The 27,295-nt window shown below is 43.1% G+C and overlaps 1 protein-coding gene across 4 annotated transcripts; it reads right to left on the reverse strand.

Annotated features, from left to right (window-relative positions):
• Positions 1–5,724: 5,724 nt before the first annotated feature.
• On the reverse strand, positions 5,725–15,484 carry Hnrnpa3 (heterogeneous nuclear ribonucleoprotein A3). Of its 4 annotated transcripts, none has more exons than XM_060390430.1 (11): positions 15,337–15,484; positions 13,105–13,227; positions 12,875–13,021; positions 12,586–12,796; positions 12,060–12,149; positions 11,878–11,973; positions 11,704–11,784; positions 11,128–11,271; positions 9,921–10,043; positions 9,766–9,840; positions 5,725–7,073 (listed from the first exon to the last, which is right to left on the reverse strand). In XM_060390430.1, the coding sequence occupies exons 1-10, from the start codon at positions 15,406–15,408 to the stop codon at positions 9,788–9,790; spliced, it is 1,140 nt and encodes a 379-aa protein (XP_060246413.1). In that variant the 5' UTR covers positions 15,409–15,484; the 3' UTR covers positions 5,725–7,073; positions 9,766–9,787. The 4 variants fall into 4 exon arrangements, with proteins under 4 accessions (XP_060246413.1, XP_060246414.1, XP_021514348.1 ...); XM_060390431.1 differs by having other exon boundaries at positions 15,403–15,467; XM_021658673.2 differs by lacking the exon at positions 5,725–7,073 and adding an exon at positions 7,788–9,667.
• Positions 15,485–27,295: the final 11,811 nt, after the last annotated feature.

A 27,295-nucleotide genomic window follows, 5' to 3' on the forward strand; every position in this document is an offset into this window, starting at 1 on the left:
GGGGAACAGGGGCTGGCTCTTTGATCACCTACCCTGGGGGATGGGACAGCCTTACCAGGCCACAGAGGAAGACAATGCAGCCAGTCCAGATGAGACCTGATAGGCTAGGGTCAGATGAAACGGGAGGAGGACCTCCCCTATCAGTATAGGAGAGGGGCATGGGAGGAGAAGAGAGTGGGAGGGGGCTACAGCTGGGATACAAAATGAATAAATTGTAATAAATAAAAATTTAAAGAGCTGGGCATAGTGGCTCACTTCAATCCCTGGAACTCTTAGAACTCTCAGACTTGTCAATCTGCAAGTTCATGGTGAGTGTGGTCTACATAGGCAGTTCCAGGACAGCCAGAACTATGTAGAGAGACCTTTTCTTAAAAAAAAAAAAAAAAAAAAAAAAAAGTAAATACTAGTACAAAAGCATCACAATTATGACCTTGGAAGGTGTAGGTCAAGACAGGCTCAGATCATTATATGTTAACAGCAACTCCACAGACGAAAAGCTGAGCAAGCCCCAGTTGCTGGAAATGAACAGAGCTATAAAAAGCATAGCAGTGGGCAGTGTTTAGAAAGGAGCTAGGGTTGAAGTAGATTTGAGACTCCCTTCTGGTTTGTCATCTGAGCAGTCCAGAAAGCAAGGGATGGAGCCAGAGACACCAATTGTGAGGTTAACATGCATAGTTTCCTTATTTTTGGTTTCTCAAGTCAGGGTTTCTCTGTATTCCTGGCTGTCCTGGAACTTACTCTGTAGACCAGACTGGCTTTGAACTCAAGAAATCTGCCTGCCTTTGCCTCCTGAAAGCTGGGATTAAAAGATGAGCCACTGTTTTCTAAAATCAAAGAATTGAGTTTACCCAGGAATGAGGAAATTCTAATGGTGGGAAAACTGGCTCACATATGTATAGGTGGAGAATGATTAGGCATGTAGAGGCTATAAAAACAAAGCCCTTGGGGCCTAGAGAGATGGCTCAGAAGTTAAGAGCACTGGCTGGTCATCCAAAGGTCTCCAGTTCAAATCCCAGGAACCACACGGTGGCTCATAACCATCTACATGCCCTCTTCATGTAGGCACACATGCAGGCAGAATATTGCATAAATGAGTAGATCCTTTTTTTAAAAAGCCCTTAAAATTGATCTTAAAATGTGCAAACAACCCTTCTAACACCAGGTCAATTCCATCTCATGACTGTAGTGGGGCTTTTTTGTTGTTGCCATTTTAAGAGTTAGGAGCAGGAGCTGGGCGGGGTGGTGCTCACCTTTAATCCCAGCACTCTGGGAGGCAGAGGCTGGCAGATCTCTGGGAGTTTGAGGCTAGCTTGGGAGTCCATGACAGTGAAGGCTACAGAGAAAAACCCTGTCTCAGAAAAAAACAAAAGAGCAGGGCGTGATGGTTGCACTCAGGAGGAAGAATTATCCCATGTTCAAACCCTGACCAGTTCCAGGGCTACGAAACATAGGGTGTTCGGGGAGGGGGTTCTGGAGATAGATGCACTTCAGAGTTGTAACTCTGATCTTGTAAATCATCTTCCAATAATCCTATGGCTACACTAGGGCCAGTAATGTACTTAGTAGCCCAGGCACCAGATTGAACCAGGTTGCTAGTCATTTCCTAAAGGATGACCTCAGCACTCAGCCTCCATTCAGCTCTAAGATGGAAACACCCAGAAAAGGACACTTTGTCTTCTTCAAACCTTATTTTTGGAAAGGTGAAAAACTAGTGAGAGTATAACCTGCGACTGAAGGGTTGCACTGAAAGTAGACTTAGGGTTCATAGGTTCCCTGGGTTCTCTGACGCTGTCAATCTCCTCTAGAGGTGTGGGTGATGACCCTAGAAGACACTTTATTCCAAATGAAAGTGAAACTGACAGGAATCTTGGGAGCAGCCCCATCTGGAGCACACAGGAATAGACTGCATCCATCTAAGCACATTCACAGTCCAATTGGATGATTCTGCCATTCATAGAGGAACTGACCATAGGACCTTTCAGTACCTAAACTTACAGTGAGCAGTGATGGTTTACTGGTTAAATGTTCTGACTGCTCTTCTAGAGGATGTGGGTTCAAATCTTCGCACCTGCATGGTAGCTCAGAACTATCTGTAACTGCTGTTCCAGGGGACCCAACCCTCTCCTCTAGCCTATGTGGGTACCAATTACACAGACACACATGCAGCAAAACACCCATACACAGTCTTAAAATAGAAAAGTTCAGAACAAATCCTAGCTTAACCATGAAAAACAAAAATCCCTTTGATCTGCATTTGAAGTAACAAATGTAGCCCAACTGCTTAAACCTTACTTGAACTTTTAATTCAATTCTGTAGGGTAACATGCACCTTTGAGGTTATGTCGTTGTATTCTAAATCTTTTTTTAAACTTTTAATTATGTGTATGCCCATATATGTGTGGCTGTGGAGACCGGAAGAGGGTGTTGGGATTCTCTGACATAGGAGTGACAGGTGGTTGTGAGCTATCTGACTTGGGCGCTGGGAACCGAGGTCTAGCCCTCAGCAAAAGCAGTACTTACTCTTTAACAGCCATGCCGTCTCCAGCCACTCCCCAGCCCTTAGACTATGTTTCTAAAGGTTTTGCCTGCACGTATGTCCTGAAACAGGACTTATGGATGGTTGTGAACCATGTGGGACTGATCATCTGCAAGAGCAACAAATGCTCTTAACCACTTAATCACATCCATCTAAGGCCTGCCCATCCGCTTTCCAATGGATGAAGACGCTATTCGAATGTATGTGATGATGAGGTTGGATGTAACCACACATACACAACTTTACTGCTAGCACTTGGAAGAGTCAAGCAGATCTCAGAGCTCCAGGCCCATCAGGACTACATTGTGAGACGAGTGTCCATTTTTTTTTTTTTTTTTTTTAAGAATTCATCATTCTTCCGACTTTAAGTTTCACTGGGGATGGTGGTGCACTCCTTTAATCCAGCACTCAGGGAGGCAGAGGCAGGAGGATCACTGTGAGTTCCATGCCAGTCTGGACTACAATTCGAGTCCAGGACAAGGCTGGACAGAGAAACCCTGTCTCCAAAACAAAACAAAGCAGTTTCAGTTGATAGAATTACTCTGAAGAGTTGAGAAAAGACTTAATGACTTCAATTCTTTGCTTGAAGGAAAAACAAAAAAAAAAAAAAAAAACAAGATATAGGCTTAACTCGTAACCTCGTAGGTTTAGATATGCTTTCAGGATGTTAAAAAACAATTACCAAAACAACTTTTAGCCAATTTTCAGTTAACTTAAGGCAGTACTGTTGGCATAGTTTTTAACATTGTTAATTTAGCTTTTGGAATCACCTTGTGCAGTATATACGCAAATGTGGCCAGGAGACGTGGGGTGTGCTGCCTTCACTCCACCTTATCTCGAAACACCATCTCTTCAGTGAACCTAGAGCAAGGCTAGCTCCCAGCAAGGCCCAGTGGGCATATGTGATCACATCTGGCTTTTTACATTGGTGCTGCAGAGTCTAACTCAGGGTCTCATGCTTGCTCAGCAAGAGCTCATATACACTGGGCCATTTTCTCAACAGGTATCAAGACTTAATAAAAAAGCAACATACATATATATTATACACACACGTTTGGTGCTGGGATTACAGGTGTGTGCCATTGTGCCCAGCTTCAACATTCTTAGTAATGTTGTAAATTCCTAAGAGCCACCAAATGAAATAAAGATTAAATGTATAAAACACCTACTGCTGAGCCAGGAAAGGCTTTTATAACTTACAAAAAAAAAAAAAAAAAAAAAAGTGCTTTGTCTTCAAGCACATCTGCACTCCAGAAGATGGTATCAGATTCTTAGTGCTAGGAATTGGACTTAGGATTCTGGAAGGGCAGCCAGTGTTCTGAATCACTGAGCCATCTCTTCAGCCTCTAAGACTTTCAAGATAACATTTAACTGTAGACAACATTTAGGCATGTGCAAACACTGGATGTTCAAGAATGTAACTCGAGAGTTTTGGAAGGCTTTAGCCAAAGGATGGATGCCAGATTGGGCTCTAAACAAAATGAACTTAAAAAAAAAAAAAAGTTGCTTTTTAAAGGGCAGTGTCACCAAATAATCCTGGCTGATCTTGAACCAAAAAAGGAAAAAAAAAAAAAAAAAGACCTTCCTCTGCTTCCTAAATTTTGGGGTTAAAGGCATATACTGTAATTCCCAAGCAAATACATTTTTAAAAATTTAAGTTTAGGGGTATTTTTGTCTGGATGTCTGTCCACACCACTTGTATGCCTGGCACTCTCAAGAGACCAGAAGAGGATACTGGATCCCCTGGGACTAGAAGTAGACAGTTGAGCTGCCACATGTGGGTGCTGGGAACCAAACCTAAGCTATACTGTTAAGCCTCTAAGCCCCAAACCCAGTATCTTATGTTAGCATTATGAAACAGCTCAGGAAACACAAAATAACCCTCAAATAAATTGTTCAAGCCCACAGGACGAGTTCAGAATCTAAACTTGATGGGCAAGGCTTGAAAGACTAGACAGAACCTAATTGCACCCTGGTATTTACTAAATGAGGGCACAGACAACTTAATTCACAGCAGGCAGCCTATCTGAAGCATAAAGGATGTTTCAATTAACCAAGGAAACTCATTGCCTAACAACAAAATTACCTATTATAAACTCCAGATAGAGCCACTAAAAACTGCAATGGAAGGGACTGGAGAGATGGTTCTGCTGCTCATGCAGAACACATAGGTCTGGGTCTCAGTTACCTACCCATCTAGTAACTCAAAACCTGGCTGCAGGGAATGAAGCCCTCTTCTGTATTTTAAGAGACACCAGGTGTGCACATTATGTGCGCCCAAGCAAAACCCAATCCTTAACAGTTATACAAAAAACAGAGTACAAAACTTATTCCCATCCTTTAATATTTTAAAGCTCAAATTTGCCTGTTTAGTGATCCTCTAGGATCTAAATAGCATGGATGAATGCTTACCTTCCGGTTCCCAAAACTGTCCACTGAAGCTCTATGAAGTTACTGCCATTGCCTGTTTAAAAATATACCAACTTACTGCTTAACAGCCTGTTTTTGCTAACGACTAGACTTTTTGAACATCCTTTCCTGTTTGGTAGGTCTGTGTGTACAGGGAAGGAACTTTTCTCAGAATCTTGTACACTCTAGGCAAATAACGAGGAAGTGTTTTTTGGTGAAAATAAAGTTCCTTTAGACCAGGACTCACTAATCAAAGGTAAACAACCTGTGCCAATCACACACAAAACCAGTGAAGTGTTAATATCCTACCAAGTAACTCACTTGTGGTCACGTGTGGTTAGGCATCCTCACACTACCTAAGCCAACGCAATGGGATCTCAAGTACCGAGGGCAGCCTGGGTTTCAGAACTAGACTGTCCTAAAAGGCAAGTGTGCTAGGAACTCATAACTATCACTAACTACATCTACTCGGGGTAACCTGCAGTATGGACCCAGACTAACTTTACCTTTCCCCTATTTCTTTTGTTCATCGAAGAAACTGCTGTTCCAAGTCACACGTGGAACTCATACCCCCACCCCAGCCTTCCAAATTTCCTACCTCCTAGAAGGTTTGTAACAATTATTCCATGTGGTCCTTGTGGCAGTACACTTTTTTCTACTTCCTTATTTAAAGCAAACTTGATACACATCAAGGTTTGTCCCAAACTTCATTCTATGAGTCTATATTAACCCATAAAACTGCATCAAAGCAATATTGCGAAGTGATAAAACCACACACATATTTCTAAAAATATTTTAATGAAAAAGTCATTTCTGTAACATTTCATTATGCTACAAATGGAACAGTTAAATTCATTACAGATCACCTTCCGCTGTCATAAAGATCAGAAAACATGTGAAGTTTAAAACTGTGGACAGGCTACCACCCCTCACACCACCTTGCACACCCCCATGTACTTGACCGTGCCAACTGTTTCCAATTGTGACATCAGACTCTTGAAAACCAAGCCCATGTCCCTGTAGTTCCCTACCACAACTTCTTTATCACATGCTAACTTAGGCATGAATATGAATACAGCTTTTAGACCCTGTCACCTGGGACCAGTATCCTACAGGTCAAACTACATCATATCACCTCACCCTTGCTGCCAAGATGTTTTGCAGAAACGACAGTGGAACCACATTACGTAAAATCATTTTATTTCAGAAACTGGAATGTAAATGCTTTAAAAAAAAAAAAAACCAAAAAACATTTCTCCAAATCTCTGGAGTTATCATTGAAAGATGGCTACCATTAGTAACTAGTTTGTCTAAGTTCAGCCCTGACTAAAATGCAAAGCAAACCTGTGAGTACACCTGTAACTTATTAGCCAGTATTTGCAAATTTGTCCCCTGAAGATATTTTACTAGAAAGTAACCTGAATTACACAATTTTCAAAGCAGCCCTTTCAGGGCAGCAAAAATAGCCCTTATAGACAAACAATCAGCAACATATTTGAATAGTCCCAACTGTTCTTTGGGACTTAAAAACAAAACAAAACAAACGTGTCAATTAGGCACCACCCTTAAATCCCAGCACTTGGGAGGTAAGAGGCAGGCTAGAACTGTGAGAGAGACCCTGTGTGTTTAGGGATAGGAGACTGGACAGACAATTCCTACTTGTTCACATAATAGTGAACTTTTATGCAAGTTTACTTTGAGGAAGACAATTCTGGCAATTGTGAATGCAAGTTTTCCCTAGGGTGGGAACTAGCTTATTAGAAGTCAAAACTTTTTGGAAAGCCAACATGACTTTCCATCATTGAAAGCTGACTTTACCGTACGTATCAGAGTTGGTACACATGAAGAGGCCGCATCTGGCTCATGACAAATACCCATGGCACTGTAGAATGTAACTGCCTAGACTTAAAACTTGTTCAACTGGGTACCAAGACAAAACTCTGAACTCCACAATTCTGCCGATGTACCTAAGAGGGTTAATATTTCAAACTGTGACATTGATTTTTGGGAAACCAATGGTGCCATCAGGTTTTTACTGTGAGCTACAAACCTTACCCAGCCAGAAACCTTCGTATTTAAGATGGTAGGAAAGACATTCCTCATTTAGGCAAGTAGGGTTCTCATTCACCTGCAAATCAAAAAGATTACTCTTACCTTGCTTTACAAAAACGTACTCTTTAATTAGTGAAAAAATTCAAATTCAGCCTTACCTAATGCTTATTGCCCTTCCTTGCAGGTCTAAATGCTAGACCTACTGACTGTGGCAACTATCTCATTGATGTTCCAAGGGGCGGAGCTTCTTCCTGTCACTTTCTTCGCCACTTGAGTTGCAATAAGCAGATTTAACTAGCTTTGTTAAGATGCTCACTATCACCACAGTATCTTATGCCTCCACTTCTCTGCAGGTGAAGCTCTTGCTGCTGCCTTCTCATTCTTTATTTATGCTGACTCGTCCATACTCAAAAGGCTGCTGAAGTCCTTCCTGTCTTAGTGGGTTTCCTTTGATGCACACTGTGCTTAAAAAGCACAACTTCTGTCCTTTAAAGCTGGTTAATCCACTCATGGCTCACTTACACACTGTTCACAAAAGCTACCCTACTACAACTTATAAACAGGTCACATACAGATTTCACCTGATTATAGGTTGTAAACATCAACTTACTGGAAAATGTTTCACTATTATACTAGTTCCAGAACATAAAAAGTTGGTTAGCAATACAATTGACCTTATGACATTTAAAGGATACTGTCAAGGTTGTGCCCAACAATTTCACAAACAAAACCAAGAAATGTCAGCCTCCCCCATTTCTTCAATCTTTATTATATGAATAAAAGGACTTGAGACAATTTAGCTCAATTTTAATGTTTCCTAAGTATTTTGACCAGGTACCCAGGTTTAAGCTATGAACATTGACAGTGTCCATTTATATAACCACACTTTTAGTCATCAAGGGTGTAACCATTTTCTAACATGAGCCTATTTTCTACACTGCTTATTCACATATGCCCATTAACAAATGGAATGTTGTCTGTTACATTTATTGGTTTGTGTTTTCTGGAAAACTGTAATATTTGTGACGACCAAAGTTCCATGCTAGCATTGCATGCATCCAAATATTAATAATGCACAGAATTAAGAGCAACAAGAGAGCATATTCAAACACTAGCACGCCCCATTTCCCTTTTTATTGCTTGTTTAGCTTATACTTTAAAAACCAAGTAAAAAATTTAATTCAATGTTTAACTACCAAAGAAAGTAACAGCAGAGCACATAGGGCTTGAATGAAATTGTTAAGCACTAGCTGGCGCAACAGTAGACATTCTTCATCTATTCCACCTCAGTATATAAAACTCTTCTCAACCAGGGTCTCCAAACAATTGTAACTCACACCAACATCTTTTAGGATGAGATATATACAAAGAATAACCATGTGTTCTTTGGGGATTTAAGCACTCAAGACCATCTGAATTTGAATTCAGATCTTTGGGAAGTGGGGTGCTTACACTAAGCAACCGTGCTACATTTTCTGCTGCTTTGTTTGGACAATGACACCTTACTATCCTCGGTTTCATCATCCAGCAAAACGAATAGTGTATAAACAGGAAGGCATGCCAGCCAGTCAAGGGTTGAAACCAGTCATTTTTTTTTTAATTCCTTTGCTCTGAAAAGTTGTGTGTGGGAACTTATCCAAGGGAAGTGACGAACAGGCTTTGAGACCTTAGATTTGAAAGAACAAACCAGGTACCCACCAGTTTACCCAGACACAGCAAAACTTGGTGGTTATGTATTAAAAGACTGTTAAACTGGGAGATGAAACCCATCTATCACCCTTGGTAAGTAGAGGACAGTATAAACTCTTCAGGCCCCGAACACTTGGCAGCAGTTTCAATGTGATCAAGGTAAATGTCTGCAGTGGAGATGTTCTTAACATGGCTAGCCCTCAATAAATCTAACACACTAAAACCATGATTACATTTTGAAAGAAAATGCACAAAAACCAAATAGGAACTTTTGAGATCTTTTTCATTTGAAGGTAATCTTAATGCTATTAAATTCACAAAGGCTACTTTTATTACCCAATCCTAATTGTCTAAAACACACATCGCAAACATACAAGTTTCTATTCTCTCCACGTGCCAGTGCCCATTCATTATGGTTTTGGAAATGGGGAGAATAGATTTCCCCTTAAGTTGCAAGTCAGTAGGTGTTTCTTTACAGTTAACTTTAGCAAAATTCATACAAAATAGTAATTAACAATGATCTTCTTTACTGGTTAACTCACAAGGAAACACCTTCAAAACTGCATTTTGTTAAAGTTTCTGTACTAAAATGTAGAAAAACTGAACTACACAAATATTGAAAAGTTAAAAATTCCTTAATTTTTTATTCCTGGTACCACTACCACAATTTACAGGGCAATATACCTGATGTAATGAAAAGAAAAAGACAAAGCTACAACAGATAAAAGACCTCAGGAATGTACATCTAATTGACACTACATTGCATTAATCAATAGCTGCACTTTTTGCAAACTGTGGCTATGACAGTCCTGAACAAGAAGGGTTTCCTGTTTAAGCTGCAGTAACTTTTCTGACTATGGATCATCGTTCCTCCTGTGGCAGATTTTTACAGTTCCTCTAATGCATTTGGGACGACTGTCTCAAAGTAACCTGCAGCTTTCCTGACAACTCCTCGCTCTCTCTCCTGCTAAGAACTGTCGCCTGTTGAATAATACAGGATAAAAAAATTATTACACTCAGTGAACAATTCCATACATTCTTTTATCATCATGATTTAAAAAAAATATAGAGATACCTACCTTTTCTGCTGTTTTATTTTTTTTAAAACCTTCTGCTACCATATCCACCACTTCCACCACCAGATCCATAGCCACCTGAAAATAACACATAGTTTTAAAATACACATAATATGTTAACCAAGATGGCTCTAAAGAATTTGATTAAAAAGACTTACCACCATAGGGACTGCCTGAGCTTCTTCCACCAAAACTGCCTCCCTTCATGGGTCCATAATTTGATTGCTGTTGTCCACTATAATTTCCAAAGTCATTATAGTTCCCACCACCACCATAGTTACCTGAAACCAAAGATTATTTTTTTTGTAGTTTTCCAAGATAATTATTATTTACTCCTCCTTTAACTATTTGGACAATCATGGAAGCAAGTACTATAATTATTTTCATGCAAGTATTAATGGCGGTCTTAGGGACTGATCTAATCAACAGGTAAAAAGGGGACCAGTGAGGGGAAGATGTCTAAAAAGCACTATCTAAGCAGCTTATCAAATTTCAGCATATCTGAGGAACACACACTTTTCTTTGATGTTGTATCCTACACACACATTCCTTACGTGGACCATCAAACCGCCAACATTCAATGCAATTCTGATGCAATGCAGCTTTTAAAGGAGCAATAGCAAGTATTGCAAGATCAGCCGCTCACATTTATTAATTAGGCTCAACAGTTTCTCCTCTACATTATATGTAATAATTGCACTCCATGGTACAATACCAGTAAATAACAAACATATTAACACATACAGTAACACCCAAAGTATTCCAAGAGCGAATACCCTATTCATTTAGTAAATCTAAGAATTCAAACAACTTGTACAAGTTTAAAAGTACCTTAAGAGTTGAAGAAAAACTTAGCAATAATACAGATTTTAAAACTTCCCTTGTAACTAACTAGTAAATGTCTATTTCATTATATAAGTAGCAAAGCTTCCTCTGCCAATTTACATAGCTACACAAATAATGCAAAAAAAAATTTTTTTTAAATGCCCGATATGGTACATTTCTATAATCCTAGCACTTGGGTATTGGATATAGAAAGAATCAAAACCTGAGTTTAATACATAGTTCCAGGTTAGCTGGGCTGTTAGTGTCTCAATATCTTGAATGTAAGATCGTCCTGCATAACTACCTTTAAAAATGGTTTTCTATATGTGAAATGCATGCAGGGTCCTTTTTCCCCACAACTTCATAATGGACATGGCCAGTAAGGTTATGCTGTACATTTTATATGGATGAACTAGCTGTGTTTAATATGGCTGTTAATACTTCAAACTTTTCTGGTTTATCTTTAAGCACTTTTGAGTACTACAGAGATTTTTAACTTAAAATCTGGTTTGCATTTATTCCAAATTATCTCTAACTTACCTCCACCAAAATTTCCTCCTTCATTGTAACCATCATATCCTCCTCCTCCTCCACCATATCCACCACCTTGGTTTCCATATCCTGGTCCTCCACCACCATAGCCTCCTCTACTACTGTAACCAGGGCCACCACCATAGTTGCCACCTGAAAAGAGCCACACAAAAACAAATGTTCAGGGGGCCCAAAGACTCCTGGCTTTATACTACACTGTGTCTTGCAACCAATCACTGAACTGATTTTACCCCAAAATCTAATCATAGTCAGTTTTCCTATAGCCTCACACAAAGCAACTTTAGCTCTACTGCTACTACAATAAAGCCTACTGACCACAATGACTAACATTTACTTCCATCCTCAGGAAGAGGCTTCCTCTTCTGTGGTACTAGTCAGGAACTATATTCTAGCAATCCACTCAATGTTTTAGTACTGCAAAGTGTCATTTTGAATATGGCTGTTACAACAATCAACACCGTCACATTTATGGTAATAAGCCCTACCACCTAGCATTTGAGGCCATGTGTTATCCCTAGCAATGTAGAAATTAAAAAGCCAAAAACTCAACATTTTAATACTTACCATCACCTCCAAATCCATTATATCCACCATCACCACCTCCATAACTACCTCTGCTGCCACCACCTCCACCACCATAGCCTCCTGGGGAAAATTAAAGCTGGAAGTTAAAATCATACCTTCAACTTACTAGGAACCTATGATGCTCTAGTACTTAAATAAGCAACAATACTGTACCTCTTCCACCAAAGTTTCCACCACGACCAAAGTTACCACCCCCACCTCCAAAGTTTCCACCACGACCCATGAAGTTGCCAGATCCACCTCCACGACCTGTAACACAAGATTAAGGAGGAAAAGAAGTCAAAATCTTCCCAACTACTCTAGTCCACTATTTATGTATACCTGGTCCCACTCACCTCTCTGTGATCCAGCGGACTGCATCTCTTGTTTAGAAAGGGCCTTTTTCACTTCACAATTATGCCCATTTATAGTGTGGTATTTTTGAACTAAGTTTTTAAAGTAAAAAAAAAAAAGTTATTCTTTGGAAAACAACATTAAAGTCACACTCTTTGTCACTATGCAATTAACTAGAATGCTGTTAAACTGGTAGTAGACTGAGCAGTGAAGGAGTGGATATTCTGAAAGATTAGTGGTTCTCAATCTACAGCCTATAGTTGAGTCACATGGCAGATATCCTGCGTTATCAGATTTACACGATCCTCTACAACAGTCAAAATTAGCTTTGAAGGAATAATGAAAATAATTTTATGGTTGAAGGTCTCCACAATGAGAAACTGTTTCAAGGGGTCACCATTAGGAAGAGCGAGAACCACTGATATAGATGACTTATGAAAACTAAAATCATATCCTTTCAAAAACTATTAGCAAGTTAGTGAATTCAGCTGAAAACAGATCGTTCATGTGCAATAAGCTGTTACTTACCAACGATTTTATCAACTGTGTCATGATCATCAAAAGTTACAAAAGCAAATCCTCTCTTTTTCCCACTCTGCCGGTCTTCCATAACTTCTATGGTTTCAATCTTGCCATACTTTTCAAAGTAGTCTCTCAGATTATATTCTTCTGTATCTTCTTTAATACCACCAACAAAAATTTTCTTCACCGTTAAATGGGCACCAGGCTTCACAGAATCCTGCAAACAAGATAATTTTAAGTCAAAAAAACCAAACTGGCAAAATTCCATGTATTATACAACATGTTATTAAAATACCTCTCTAGAAACGGCTCTCTTTGGTTCCACCACACGCCCATCCACCTTGTGTGGCCGGGCACACATTGCAGCATCCACCTCTTCCACACAAGAGTAGGTCACAAAACCAAAGCCCCTGGAACGTTTTGTTTGGGGATCTCTCATTACCTACAAAGCAAACAATGCAAAGTATTAAATAGTCCTAAAGTTCCCCAGCCCTTCCTAAGACCATTCTTACCCCACGAACTCACCACACAGTCTGTTAGTGTGCCCCATTTCTCAAAATGTTCTCTTAAGCTATCATCTGTGGTTTCAAAACTCAGACCACCAATAAACAGCTTCCTCAGCTGTTCTGGTTCCTTTGGATCATGGCCCTGAGGAAAAAGATCAATATAGTTTTATTTTTTCTTGGAGCAAATAAACTTCATGAGTCTTAAAATCTGTATCATCAATACTCGATCTGATTTTTTAAAATCTGCTCTAAGCTGGGCATGATAGTACACACCAGTTAATTTCTGCATTTTTGGGAGGCAGATGGCTAGCCTGAACTACATATCCAGTTCAAGGCCAATATGATACATGAGTGGGTTGTCTTAAAAAAAAAAAAACCCAACTAAACTAAAAATGGGTCACTTTAAACTTTAAATAAACTGAACCCCCTAACAATCCCAGAATTAAAAAAAAAGCAACTAATTTTTAAAAGCTACAACTGAAAGTCTAGAAAGACACTTCAGACAAGTCATTCAAGACTGAGCATTATTGAAACCATGCCATTTCCACTATCCTGTCTGCAACACAAACAAACTCAACATTTAAAAACAATCTGTGAAATACAACTTAAAAGAGTTAAGAGTGGCAAATAGAGAAATTTAGATTTCCAGCATTCCATATCAGTATTAAAAAGACATTCCTAGGCAAAATAGGCATATCCCACAAAGAACAAAACACAGCTAGGACTTAAAACTACCCCCTAATACTTTGGAGAGGGGGCCGGAGGGGGGAAGGGGGTGTTGAGGCAGGCCCTCTAGGCCAGGCTACCCTGGAACTTGAGGCAGTTCTACCTCAACTTTTCAAGTGCTAGGACAGCAGGTGTGAACACACCGATCACACCTGGCTCAGTACTCAGCTCTCTGTAATCAATTTAACTTGGTGTGTACCCATTACATCACAGTTAAATGATTTCGAATGCAACTCCCAATTCAAGTACATTAATTTACAAGGTATCGCATATACTGTCTGACCAGGGGGATGAGGCACGAAACAATAAGCATCTAGCCCGAGGTTTCCGTTTTGAAGGTTTTACAATAAAGTTTACAGCTTTTAATGAACGCATTAAGACAATCAACACAAGTCCTTACGGAAAGTGGGATCACATTTACATTTTAAAAAGTCTTCAACCTTTTAGAAAGATGTGTTAAAGCATTCAGCACGAAAAAGACTGCCACATACCAGAAACACGTTAAGTGATCAACTGCCCAAAGCATTAATTCCTTAGAACCATTTATTCAAGTCTCGGATAAATGCATTTGACAACACACAAAAACTGCATCCCTACACACACAAAATTTTCATCACCGCGAAAATCTTCAAACGTGGTCGCAGTTCTCTAAAGCCAAAATCCAGTTAAAACTAGAATCCGGGCCAATCCCAAGTACGATCAGACCAATAAAAGTACTAAACTCCAAATAAACACTCATCTACCCTCAAACCCTGAAAAGGTTATTAACGACTCAACCACAGGGCACTAGAAATACTTTCGCCCCAAAAACTTGAGCACAAGCAGCGGGTTAGGAAGCACCTCAAAGCAGCAAGCTTTTTCAGTAATGGATCCCCCGACGAGCGCGGAGAAAACCCGGCCAGAGAACTGGGCGGATTGTCGTCAGCGAGGAGGCCCGCCGGGGCCCCGCTCCGCGCCCGCGACACCCCAGCGCAGAGCACCGCGCCCCGAGGCCGTCTGCGGCGTCCATGTTCCGCCGGGCCGCCTCCCGCCGTCCCCTCCAATCCCGCGCACTCCTCCTCCTCGGCGGCGTAGCAAGGCGGCGGCCATTGCGGGCCAATGCGCCATTTCGTAACGCGGCAGCAGATCAATGTCAATGTGGCGGCCGCCGCCCGCCTGCTCGCTCGCCCGGATGTGCTCCTCCCCTCCCCCACCGCCTCCTCCCAACCGCTCCCGCCGAGGCCCGCCATGCCGCCCGCGGCCTCGCCAGCCAGGCCCGCGCAGCCCGCGGGCTCCCCGCCCGGCCTCGGACCCCCTCCCCGGCCGCGCCGCGTCTGCGAAGGCCGCCGGTGCGGCCGGCCGAGAGGGCCCGGGCGAGGGGAAGCCTCGGGGAGGCCACCCGGACCGCTCCCCTCCCCCTCCCGCCGCCCTCAGCGCAGAGCGCGGGACGGTCGTCCCGGTTTCCCCCCGGCCTCCCCGCTCCCATCGAGCCAAAGCCCCCCCACGCCGGCAACTACCCAGCAACCCCCCGCTCTCCCCCTAATACCTCCTCCCCCCGGCGGCGGCGGCGACGGCCGGAGTCAGGCTGGGGGCGACCGGGCGGCGGTTTTACCTCCATTTTGAGACCGGACTCGCCTCTTCCAACTCGAGTTCAATATGGGACCGAGAGGAAGAGGCGGGGCTACTAATCACGTGATGCGCCGCCCGCGCGCCGCCCGCCCATCGGGGGGCGGGGCCACGCCGAGGCGGCGCGCCACTGGACGAGCGGGTTGGCGGGCCGAGAGCGGAGGGCGGGGATTGGCCGGGCCGCGGGAGCGCGCGCGCTCCCCGCCAACTTCCAACGCAGCGCCGCCCTCGCCGCGCTTCGCGCCGGGCGGCTGCGGCGACGTCAGCCGCAGCTCGGCCAATGGCGAGCGCCCACGTCGGGAGAAAGCCGCGTGACCGCGCGTCAGCCCAGAGAAAGGCCTTTCCCTTTCTTCTGGCGCCTCTCGCCCCTCCCCCGCGCGCTTGCCCCGCGGCCCCGTTTCCACCCCACTCCAGTGCCCTCCGGAAGGCCCCGCTCTTCTGTCCTGCCGCTTCAGGGTGCGCGAAGGCCCCGAGGGTCGCGGGCGAGGTCTGAAAAGCGCGGCCGCGCCGCCCTCTGGGTTGGCCCACGGTGCGAGCCCTGCGACACGGACGTTCCCGAGCCGCGCACACACTCTCCGCCGATTTAATAAGATTTTTCCCTTAGGCCGCTCGCACGTTTAAAGCCTTAAGACGTTACCGATCGGAACCGTTTAGCGAGCGGGAGTCAGGCGCAGCGGGGTCCCGAGTGGTCCAGAGGCCGTGCGGCCCGGGGCGCTACCTGTTGGGCAGTGGCTTGTGTCTCCTCTGAGGTGGCCATCTGTCCTGAGCTTTACTGTGCAGCATGTGAACGAAATACAAGTCGAGCGACTTCTCTGTCCGGCAGAGGGATTTCAAATCATTGGGAGTTTTAAGTTTTTCAAATAAAAGTGAACATAGGCTTAGGTCATCTCCCAACACCGGTGATAACACTCAACAATCTACAGGTTGGCCGGGCGTTTCTCTCTGAAAACTGAGGCTGGTGGGTTTCTGGCCCACGTGGAGTTGAAGGACGCCAGTGCTATATAGTGAGACCGTGCAAAAAAAAAAATAGGCAGATCTGTATTTCAATAAAGTTGCAGCCGGTCAGGGCGCATGCCTTTAATCCCAGCAGTCGGGAGGCAAAGGCCTGTGGCCCTAGCCTGGACCTCCGCTTTTTCACACTGGGCTCATTGATACAGCTAATCCCAGGGTTTTTTTGTTTTGTTTTGTTTTTTGGGCGGGGGGGGGGTGGGGTGGGGGGAGGGTGGACGTGAAGAATCTAAAAAATAAATCAGGGCAGCCAGGTGTGGCTTTAATCCCAATAATCAGGAGGCAAATGCAGAAGGTTCTCTGAGTTCCAGGCCGGTTTGGCCTACACAGCTAGCTCCAGGACAGAGCTACAGACTGCCTCAAAAAGGAAAAAATTGAAGGACATTCAGATACAAGGAGGGGAGTGAGGCAGCCCTGGCTCCACAATACCCCGGTTCTAGCCTTCTGTCTGTGGATGTAATAAACACCACGACCAGAAGAAACCCAGGAGAGGAGAGGGTTTAATTCATTGTATACTTCCAGGTCATAGAGCATCATTGAAGGAAATGAAGACAGAACTGAAGCAGCAACCATAGCCCATCTTTGCTTATTGGCTTGCCCTCTGGCTCATGCTCAGCTTTCTTTTTTATTTTTAGTTTTTCGAGATGGGTTCTCTATGTAGCCCTGGCTGTCCTGGAACTCACTCTGTAGACCAGGCTGGCATCTAACTCAGAGATCCAACCTCCTCTGCCTCCAGAGCGTTGGGATTAAAGGTGAGCTCCACCACGGATAGACATCTAGCTTTCTTATACAGCCCAGCGCCTCCCCCACCACATAATCATCAATCAAGATAATTCCTCACAGCTGTGACCACAGGCCAACCTGATTAAAGCAATTCCGCAATTTTTAGGTAATTCTAGCTTATATCAAGTTAAGAATAAAACCTAGCCAACACTCCCAGCCTCAAGAACTCCCAAAAATTTGTATTAACAAGTAGGAAGTACACAGGGTGAGGCAGAGGTAGATGGCTCTTGGTGAGTTCAAGGTCAGCCTAGTCTACAGAGCCAGTCCAGGACAGTGAAGGCTATAAAGGGAAACAAAGACAAACAAACAAAAAACAAAACAAAAGATAGACTTGGAGTTTGGAATATCGATGTGAAGAGGGTAAGAATTTTTGGCCATTAGTATTGTCCATAAAGGATAGACATTCTACTTGGGAAACAGAAACCAGTCACTAAGCCTTAATGTAAGTGGACTGAAATAAGGAGCCTCCTCTTTTTACTCTGATTCCATTACCACAAACAAACTTGTATTACACTTTTCAGGCTCTCCTGCTACCCACCCACAGACTGAAAACATTAGAAAAAGTTTAGATTCGTCATGTTAACACTAGCGTTCTGTGGGCCTGATTACTGCGAAGGATTCCTAAAATCCTGACCAATTCTGAAGGACAATCTTAAAAAGCTTCAAAAGAGCCGGGGAACCAGGCTTAGTGGGTGGAGCATGCCTGTAATCCCAGCACTCTGGGAGGCAGAGGCAGGTAGATCAGGCTGGTCTACAAAGTGAGTCCAAGGCTATACAGAGAAACCCTGTCTTAAACAAAACAAAACAAAAACCAAAACCTTCAAAAGATGATAGCCAGATCGATCGTACTTCTCTAAGGAACACTGCAAGGGAGATCAGAAAAGAGCCACTACCTGGCTTCAGTACAGGGCATGTTATATGTTTGTCTAGGACTTTCTCAAGTTTGACCATCTTCATAGAGTTTGGGAGAAAAAGAACAGAGTAGGCAAGTTATAAATCCTAGCACCTGTTGGAAAGTGAGACACAAGGAAGAAAACGACTCCTTTTGAGTAGGCCGTGGAAGTGGGCAAGCAGCTGTAGAAAAAATGAGGTGTGGATGGTTTGTTCTTCAGAGAAATGGGTCTGGGGCGTCTGGGAAAGCTTGCTCAAAGGTTCTGACCATTATCCAGAAGAAAGAGAAAAGGAAAAGTTACACCCTGAGTTAGAACTCAGGCAGGGGCCAGGCTCAGCAGTGTAGACCTGCAATCATCAGCCCGTGTGTGTGTGTGTGTGTGTGTGTGTGTGTGTGTGTGTGTATGTGTTGTCTACAACTTCTTTATAATCAATAATTTTTTGTTTCCATTATTTGAGAAGTCGGGTGAATTGGAATGCTAAATTCTTCCATCAGGGAAGACAGTATGTCGCCTTTGGAATTTTCCCTAATTGTAAATGGTTTTTAGATGGTACTTTTTTTTGAACAGGAGGCTCATCTGGAATTATGCAGTTCAGGCTGGCCTCAAACTTGAAGAGGTCCTCTTGCTCGGCCTACCCAATATATTACAGCTGTGAGCCACTGTCCCTGATGCACTATTTTCTATGCTTTTCTTTTTATTTTCCTTTTTTGTTTGTTTGTTTGTTTTTGTTTTGCTTTGCTCTGGTTTTTAGGGTTTTGTGTTTTGAAACTGGGTCTTGCAACAGCCCTGGCCTGAAAGTCACAGTGCAGACCCAGCTGGCAAAGCTCCGCTTCTGGGTGAGCAACCATGCCCAGTTATTTTTCTATGCTTTTTCCCCCCTGAAAGTACCTCCAGTTCTAGGGCCCAATATATCTCAGATATAAATATCCCTGCTCCAGCTCTTGATCCTATAAAACATACACTCAAGCCTTGTCAAACCTTATTTTCAGTCAGTTCTTGTAGCCCTAACTTTCTTTGAAATGAGGGTGTGTAGGATGGGCTGTGGGGCAGGGAAATAGGGACAGTAGGGTCGGTTGGACGGGTGGGTGGCCTATGCCCTCATTATAGAACCCTGGCATGTTGAAACTCAGGGTTAGGTTTGTAGATCAAGCTGGCCTAGAACTCAGAGAGATCCACCTCTCTATGCCTCTAGAGTGCTGAGATTAAAGGTGTGCACCACCACACCTTGCCTAGAAAATAATTGAAAAAAAAATATTTTTGAGATGGAGTTTAATGCAGCTCAGGCTGATCTGAACTCTGTGTAACTTGAGGGTGACCCAAACTTAGGAAATTGGTTTTTAAAGCATGCTAGAGTAAACAGCAAGAGATTTAGAGCCATCTAAGTGCTGGCTGACTTAAAATTGTCATAACATTTCCTTTATATAATTGTGATTAAAAAATAAGATGCAAATTATTAGGGAAGCTATTACACATGGAATTTGCATAAAACTTCAAATAAAAATTCCCATTTTTTTTTAAATGATCACTTTGAACTTGATCCTGTGACTATATTTTAGTATTGAGTTTTATGGTTGAAATGGCTTTATGCAGTTTTTTGATTCAGACTTTTTAATGATGAGTCCCTCATATTCTGAACACTCATTATCATTGAGAGACTGTGGTCACATAAGTGGGTGATAAAATATTTAAAACCATTTTACACAGCCATTCAAAATTTACAGTTCTAATTACATCTAAAGGATCGAACAACTCTTCCTTTTATTGACAAATGTAATACCATTTCACCTTATAATGCAAATGGGTTTTAAACCCAAGAGAAATTTTATATTAATATTTCTACATTGAGCCAAACATAGCAGCACACCTGAAACCCCAGTGCCTGTGAGGTGAAGACTGGGAGGTCAGAAGTTCAAGGTCATTCCTTACTACATAGTAAGTTCAAGGCCAGCCTGGGCTACATGAGACCCTGCCCCAAATTTTTAAATTAAATTTATATTGAAACACTAGCTCTTAGAATTTACTTGCACTGACAACAAACAATCTAAATGCTATTAAAAGGGCACTGTCAGTGTGACTGCAGTTCCAAGGTAGACAGACTGATAGATCCCTCTGGGAGTAATGGTGCATGCCTTTAATCTCGCTATTTGGGAAACAGAGGCAGATAGATCTCTGGGAGTCTGAGGCCAGCCTGGCCTACAAAGAGTTCCAGGCTTTTCCAGACTGCACAGTAAGCCCTTGTCTCAAACAATAAATAAAAATAAAAGCCTTTTAAAATATTTAGAATTTCCAAAACAATCAAGCCTTTATTAAGGGCAACGAGAATATTTTAGGGTGGGAATAGCTTTTACAGGACATTTAATTAAATTCCCTAATTTTGAAGAAGAGTTAAATAGAAGCTGGCAAGGGAAATGAGTGGTGCTCTGAGTCCTCCCCTGGGTATGGATCTGGGCTTTGCTTCTTGCTGGGCTTCTAAATTCATTTAACCTGGACTTTCTAGCAGGCAGTTCACAGGAATGAAAGAAACAGGCCTGAGGCTGTCGGTTGGTAGAACGCTTGCCTCCCAGGAAGGAAGCCCTGGCTGTCATCTCCAGGCCTGCATAAAGCCAGGTGTGGTGGCACATTGTTGTGATCTCAACCCTAAGAGGTGGCTACAGGAAGATCAGAAGTTCAAAGTCATTCTCCCATGTCTAGTTCTGGGCCAGCCTGGGATGTATGAGACCTTTGCCTTTTAAAACTAAACCAGAAACAAAACCTAATGTGGTTATTTAAATTTTCTTCCCTGACATTTGACTGTCTTAACAAATGTCTATGAAATTGATACTAAACATTGAACATGTATGTTACTTTTTCACTTTTTCACCCTAGGGATCTCAGGGTTTTTGTTTCTGTTTTTGGTGGCACTGCAGAACTTGATCTGCTAGCCTCACATTCACAGAGATCCATCTGCCTCTGTCTCTGCCGCCTGAGAGCTGGAGTTAGAGGTGTGAGCCGCTACTGCCTGGTGGGACCCAGTTCTTTTGAGTGACTATAATTCACTTCAGAAGGACGAAACACCATGTAAACTTAAACCTGTCAAATAATGGCCTAATGGGATAACTAGAAGGAATTCTGCACTTAGCATGTTTCACTTAGTTCATTGCTGCGTTGATTACATTTTTCCTCTATATTGTCTATGAAAATTTATGACAGAAATTAAATGTGAAAGAAACTTTAGGAATTATGTCCCTCAAATCCTTTCTTAATTAGCACACCATTTTAGTCTTCCAATGCACCGGAAACATTTATTACTTGTCTCTCTGCTCTTGACCATGGCTGTGACTTCAAGCTCCTGCCTTAATTTCCCAGTAATGGTGGATTGGAACCTGGAATTGTAAGCTGAGTAAATCCTTTCTCACCTAGCTTGCTTTATGCCAACGTACTTTATCGCAGCGACAGTAACCAAATGTAGGATTGGTGTTGAAATTTGTGTTCGTTTTTGAGACAGGTTTCTTGTTTTGTTTGTTTTTTTGGGTTTGTTTATTTGTTTTGTTTTTAGAGACAAGGTTTCTTTGTATAACAGCCCTCGCTATCCTGGAACTCACTTTGTAGACCAGGCTGGCCTCAGACTCACAGAGATCTGCCTCCCAAGTGCTATCATTAAAGGTGTGGTCACCACTGCCTGCTTGGCCAGGGTTTTTCTTTGTAGCCCTGGCTGCTGTGAACTCACAGAGATCGGCCTTCCTCTGTCACAGGAATGCTTGGACCAAAGGCGTGCACCATCACCGCCCAGCTGAGATTTTTATTTTATAGAAAAGCCTTCCTTTTTACAGGACATTAAATGTTTTTTGATAACAAATGATTTGTTTCTACAATATAGTCATTAAATGTTTTAGTGGTTTCTTGAATAAGGCATCTCAACTCTTAGAAATATGTGCTGAAAATTAGGCATGGTGTCACAGGCCTTTAACCCCAGCACTTGGGAGACAGGAATAGCCCTGTGAGCTCACAGCCTGGGCTACCTAGCTGGACAGCTAGGGCTACAGAACAGAGACCTTGTTTCAAAACAAAACCCAAACCAAACCAAACAACAAAAACCTCCAGGCAGGGGTGGTGAACGCCATTAACCCCAGCACTGGAAGGCAGTGGCAGGCTGTGAGCTTGAGGCCACCCTGGTCTACAAAGTGAGTTCCAAGACAGCCAGGGCTATGCAGAGAAACCCTATCTTGGAAAAAGAATGAGAGAGAGAGAGAGAGAAAGAAAGAAGAAAAATAGCAAAAAAACAAAAACGAAACCACACCAAAGCAAATCAATCAAAACCAAACAAACAAGCAAATAAAAAGGAATACGTGTCAAAATTCTCAAGCTAACCTCTGTTACAAACACTTCAGTCTTGTTCATACTCTTCATGACCATACACCTTTCACAAGTGAAAGAAGCTTTTTAGCACAGCGACGGAAAGGACAGCAGCTAGGCTATTTCTGGGTGCCAAGAATATCACATTCTTTCCGAGACATTTTTTATATGATAGTAGAAGGTAAGGGGCTGGATGACATTAAGGTATTCCTTACTGTGTGGAACAAAGACTGTTTCTAAAAACTTTCAAAAGGTCAAATTCCTACATAGTGGAATATATTTTTAAAACATAACTAAACTTATTTTTTCCCCCTTGTCTCTTTGAGAACTTGTTTGTTTAGAGTTGAACGATTCTCAGAGCGGCTAAGGCAGCCATCTTCCCTTCCTGGCTTTCCATCAATTCTAGCATTAGATTCTGTACTGTCTCCTGTGTTGTGAGTTTGAATTTCTAAGCAACAAAGATAACAGAGTAGGAACAGTGTGGTTTCCTATTTCCACTTCTATTTAAAAGATAGAGGTGGGTGGAAACTTAAAGAGCCCACCCCTTGTCAAAGGTGTTTATGTTACATCATCTAAATTAATCTTTTGTTGACTATTGGTTGGTTTACTAGTTCCATGGAAGATAAAAGTTATTGTGAATCAAGAAGCTAAGTAATTGTTTATAATCATATAGCTAACAAAAGACTGGAAGTGAATTCGAGGTCAAGTCAGAAACAGAGAGAGCACACCCAGAGAGGCAGAGGCAGCCAGACTGCTGTGAGTTCGAGGCCAGCCAGGTCTACAGAGCATGAGATGAACCAGGTCTCTCTGTAAGCAACTCCCCTTGACCCTTGACCCTGCCATACTGAAAAGCTGTAGTGGCATCCATGGGCCTTTGGGCAGGATGAAGATTATGGCTACCAAGCAGCAGCCATAAATTGACAGCCATAATTGACCCAATGACTTGAGGAAAATGCCATTAAAAAATGTGAGTTTCTAGGTGTGGTGACACACACTGTAATTCTAGTGGCCAGGAGGCTGAGGTGGTCAGTCTGAGCTACATGGAAAGAGTTTATATCCAGAAAAAAAAAGTAAGGTATAATATTAAGTCTCTCTTTTACTTTTCGTTTTTTTATTCATTTTTAGTTTTTGAAAGATTCACGTTTTTTTAATTTTGTTTTTATTTTGTGTGTATAGGCGTTTTCCCTACGTTGCATGCGCCATGTGTATGCCTGGTGCCTGCAGAAGCAGAGGAAGGCGTTGGAGTGCCTGGAACAGGAGGCACAGGTGTGAGCCACCACACCTGCTGGGAATGAAGCCTGGGTCCTCTGGAAGAGCAGCCAGCGCTCTGAACTGTTGAGCCACCTCTCCAAGCCCTGTTTGTTTTTATTAAACTTTATTATTATTACGTGTGTTTATGTATGATATGTGCTTGTAGGAGTGCCTATATGCATGCCATAGTGTCTGTGTGTGTGTGTGTGTGTGTGTGTGTATTGTGTAGCTCAGAGGTCAACTTGGTAGAGTCAGGTCTCTCCTCTCAGGTTTGGTTGGTTGTTTGATTGTTTGGTTTTTTGAGACAGGGTTTCTTTGTGTGGCTGGAACTCACTCTGTAGACCAGGCTGGCCTTGAACTCACAGAGACCTGCTTGCCTCTGCCTCCGGGGTGCTGGGATACAAGGTGTGTGCCACCAGGACAGGTTCTCTTCTCAGGGGTAGCATTCAGCACAGCAGGTTTTTTACCCCAGCCGTCTTGCTGGGCCTGAATCACCTCTCTTACCAGCAGTTTGGCAGAGCATTTTGCGGTGCTCTGCTGCTCTGAGTTGACAGTACAGTGATGCTGCCCCTTCCCCACTTGGTGGCCTCGAGCCTTAAGGGCAGATTGTTGTTCTTCAAGCGTTCCCTTTGGCCTTCCTGTTTATAGGTATTGTTCCTTCTCCTTTAGACCTCAAGCTAAATTCACCAACGACTTTTTCCCTCCCAAGGAGTGTGAAATTTAGATGTTGACTATGTTTTACTCGTCTAATTAGATGTGTGATTGAGTAGAGAGTAAGTCACTAGCTGCTTCCTCAAGAGAGACAATCTCTCAGAGAAGAAGGAAACAGCATAACTTTGTAATAAAAGCAAAATATGGTTTCATTTGTGCCAGGGGGATGAATTCTTTCCGAGGGCTCTCCCTAAGAAATGAGGATGAAAGATAGGTAAATCTTCTCAGCCTCTCTACCTGTCTGTCTATGTAAACAAAACAGATATCTTGAGGTTTAAAAATGAAGCTGGGATAATCTAATCATCTCTTTCTATAGAGTTCCCTCAAAAAAAAATTTTAAAGGGTTTCAGGGTATAGCCCTGGCTGGCCTGGAACTTACCATGTAGATCATGCTAGCCTTAAACTCAGAGAGATCTGCCAACTGCTGCAGATTAAAAACTCAGGTTTTTGGTTTGGTTTGGTTTGGGTTGGGTTTTTGTTTTGTTTTCTGAGACAGAAGATTTCTCTGTGTACCTTGGCTGACCTGGAACTTGCTCCATAGAGCAGGCTGACCGAAAACACAAGAGATCCTCCTGCCTCCTGAGCACAGGGATTAAAGGTGTGCACCACCACTGTCCAGCTTCAGCATTAACAAAACAAAACAACATACCGTTCCCATTTTGCTGAGGATTTTTATTGCTCAAAATATGCTCTGTAGTATCAGCTATTCAATATAAATTCCTTGGATAGATTTTGTAAGATAATAAACCAAAAAGAAAGCTCTATAACAAACATAAAATGTTTGATTCTTTTCTTAAGAAATATGTACAGTTCATCATTCCCAAGTGTCAGTGCATCACCTAGAGACAAGCAGCTCTCACCTCACCCCTAGAATAACAGAATCAAACCCATTGTTCTTGGCCATCTACAGCAAGATTGATAGTATTATCCTGGCTCTCCAAGTACTCCTAAATTCTTTGACCAAATAGCCTGGAACACCCTTAAACCCTGGTATGTCCCTTCTCTGTGTCTGTCCTTCCTTAAGCGTGTCATTCATGTGTGCATGACTGGTAAAATGCTTGAAAAGACTCCTCCCATTGGAAACCTGAGCAGGAGGGAGAGAGAGGTGGGAGAGGCCTGTGAGCAGTGGCCTTCATTTATACCCATGCAGACGTCAAATATCTCCCCAGCTGATTCCCAAAGGAATGGGCCTATGGGGGTAAGTCGTCAGTGAGCAGAGAAATCAGAATGAGTTTCTTTCTTCTAGCGGTTCTTAGGTTTTGGTTTTGACAGGATTTCATAGGGCAGCCTGGTCTTGAACTTATAGCAGAGTGCGACCTTGGAAGTGCTCAGATTATACCCATCACCCCTGTGTCCAGCGAGAGGGGTAGGTAATAATTCCAGCTTTACTTTAAATTTCATATTGCAAAATAACCAGCTTTGTTTTTCTAAAGAGTAATTTGCCAATAGCCTACTTCTGTGTGGAAGCTGCACAGTTGAATCCTATAACGAGTTTATACGTATAATTGCCATAGAGTATGTTATTTAAGCCATAGGTTTTTTTTTCATTAATTAATTTAATCACTTTATAGCCTGATCACAGCCCCTCTGTCCTCTCCTTCTAGTTCCACCCTCAAGCCCCTCCCTACACCCCACCCTCTTCTTCTCAGAGAAGGGGGAAGTTCCCCATAGGTACCAGCCCACCCTGGCACATCAAATTGCAGCAGGACTAAGCACATCGTCTCCCACTGAGGCCAGACAAGGCAGCCCAGCTAGGGGAAAGTGATCCAAAGGCAGACAACAGAGTCAAAGACAGCCCCTGCTCCAATTATTAGGGGACCCACACGTTGACCAAGTGCACGTCTGTTACATGTGTGTAGGGAGAGGGTCTAGGTCCAGGACTTTGGTTGGTGGATCAGTCTCTGTGAGCTCCCATGGGCCCAGGTTAGTTTACTCTGTAGGTCTTCTTGGGTGTCCTTGACCCTCCGGCTCCCTCAATCCTTCCTCCCACTCCTCCACAAGACTCCCCAAGCTCGGCCTATTGTTTGGCTGTGGATTTCTGCATCTGTATCCATCTGCTGGATGAAGCCTCTCAGAGGACAGTTCTGCTAGGCTCCTGTCCGCAAGCACAGCAGAGGACCATTAACAGTGGCAGGGTTGGCTCTCTCCCATGGGGTCTCAGGTTGAGCCAGTTACTGGTTTGCCGTTTCCTCAGTCTCTGCTATGCCTTTATCCCTGCACATCTTGGAGGCTGGACAAATTTTGGGCTGACGGTTTTATGGGTGGGTTGGTGTCACCTTGCCTCCACTAGAAGTCCCACCTGGCAATAGGAGGTGGCAATCTCAGGCTCCCTAACCCCTGCTGCTACTAGGAGTCTCAGCTAGGGTCAGCTAACAGAATCCTGACATCTCCCTTGTCCCAGAGATGCTCCCCCACACCTGATCCCCACCTCCTTCCCCTCCACACCCTCTCTCCTACCCAGTTTCCCTCCCTCCATCTACTTTAGATGACTATGTTATTTCCCTTTCTGAGTGAGATTCAAGCATCCTCCCTTGAGCCTTCTGTGACATGGATGGCCAAAAGATATATAGAACATATTTTTTCTTTTCCTTTTTCTGTTTGTTTGTTTGTTTGTTTGTTTTGAGACAGGGTTTCTCTATGTAGCCTTGGCTTCACTTTGTAGGCCAGGCTGGCCTCAACTCACAGAGATCAGCCTGCCTCTGCCTCTCTGAGTGCTGGGAGTACAGGCGTGTGCCACCGAACCTGGCTGATAATGTCATTTCTTTTAAGTGATTTTGTTAGATACACACAGAGGCATGTGTTTCCTCTAGCTAGCATATCACACTGCTCTGGGAGTACCAGGAAGGAATTCAGAGAAAGCAGAACTTCTTGTTCTCTGCACAGTAGGATGGGCATTCGTCC

This window comes from Meriones unguiculatus, chromosome 8, assembly GCF_030254825.1.
Source record: "Meriones unguiculatus strain TT.TT164.6M chromosome 8, Bangor_MerUng_6.1, whole genome shotgun sequence".
Classification (NCBI taxonomy): Eukaryota; Metazoa; Chordata; class Mammalia; order Rodentia; family Muridae; genus Meriones; species Meriones unguiculatus.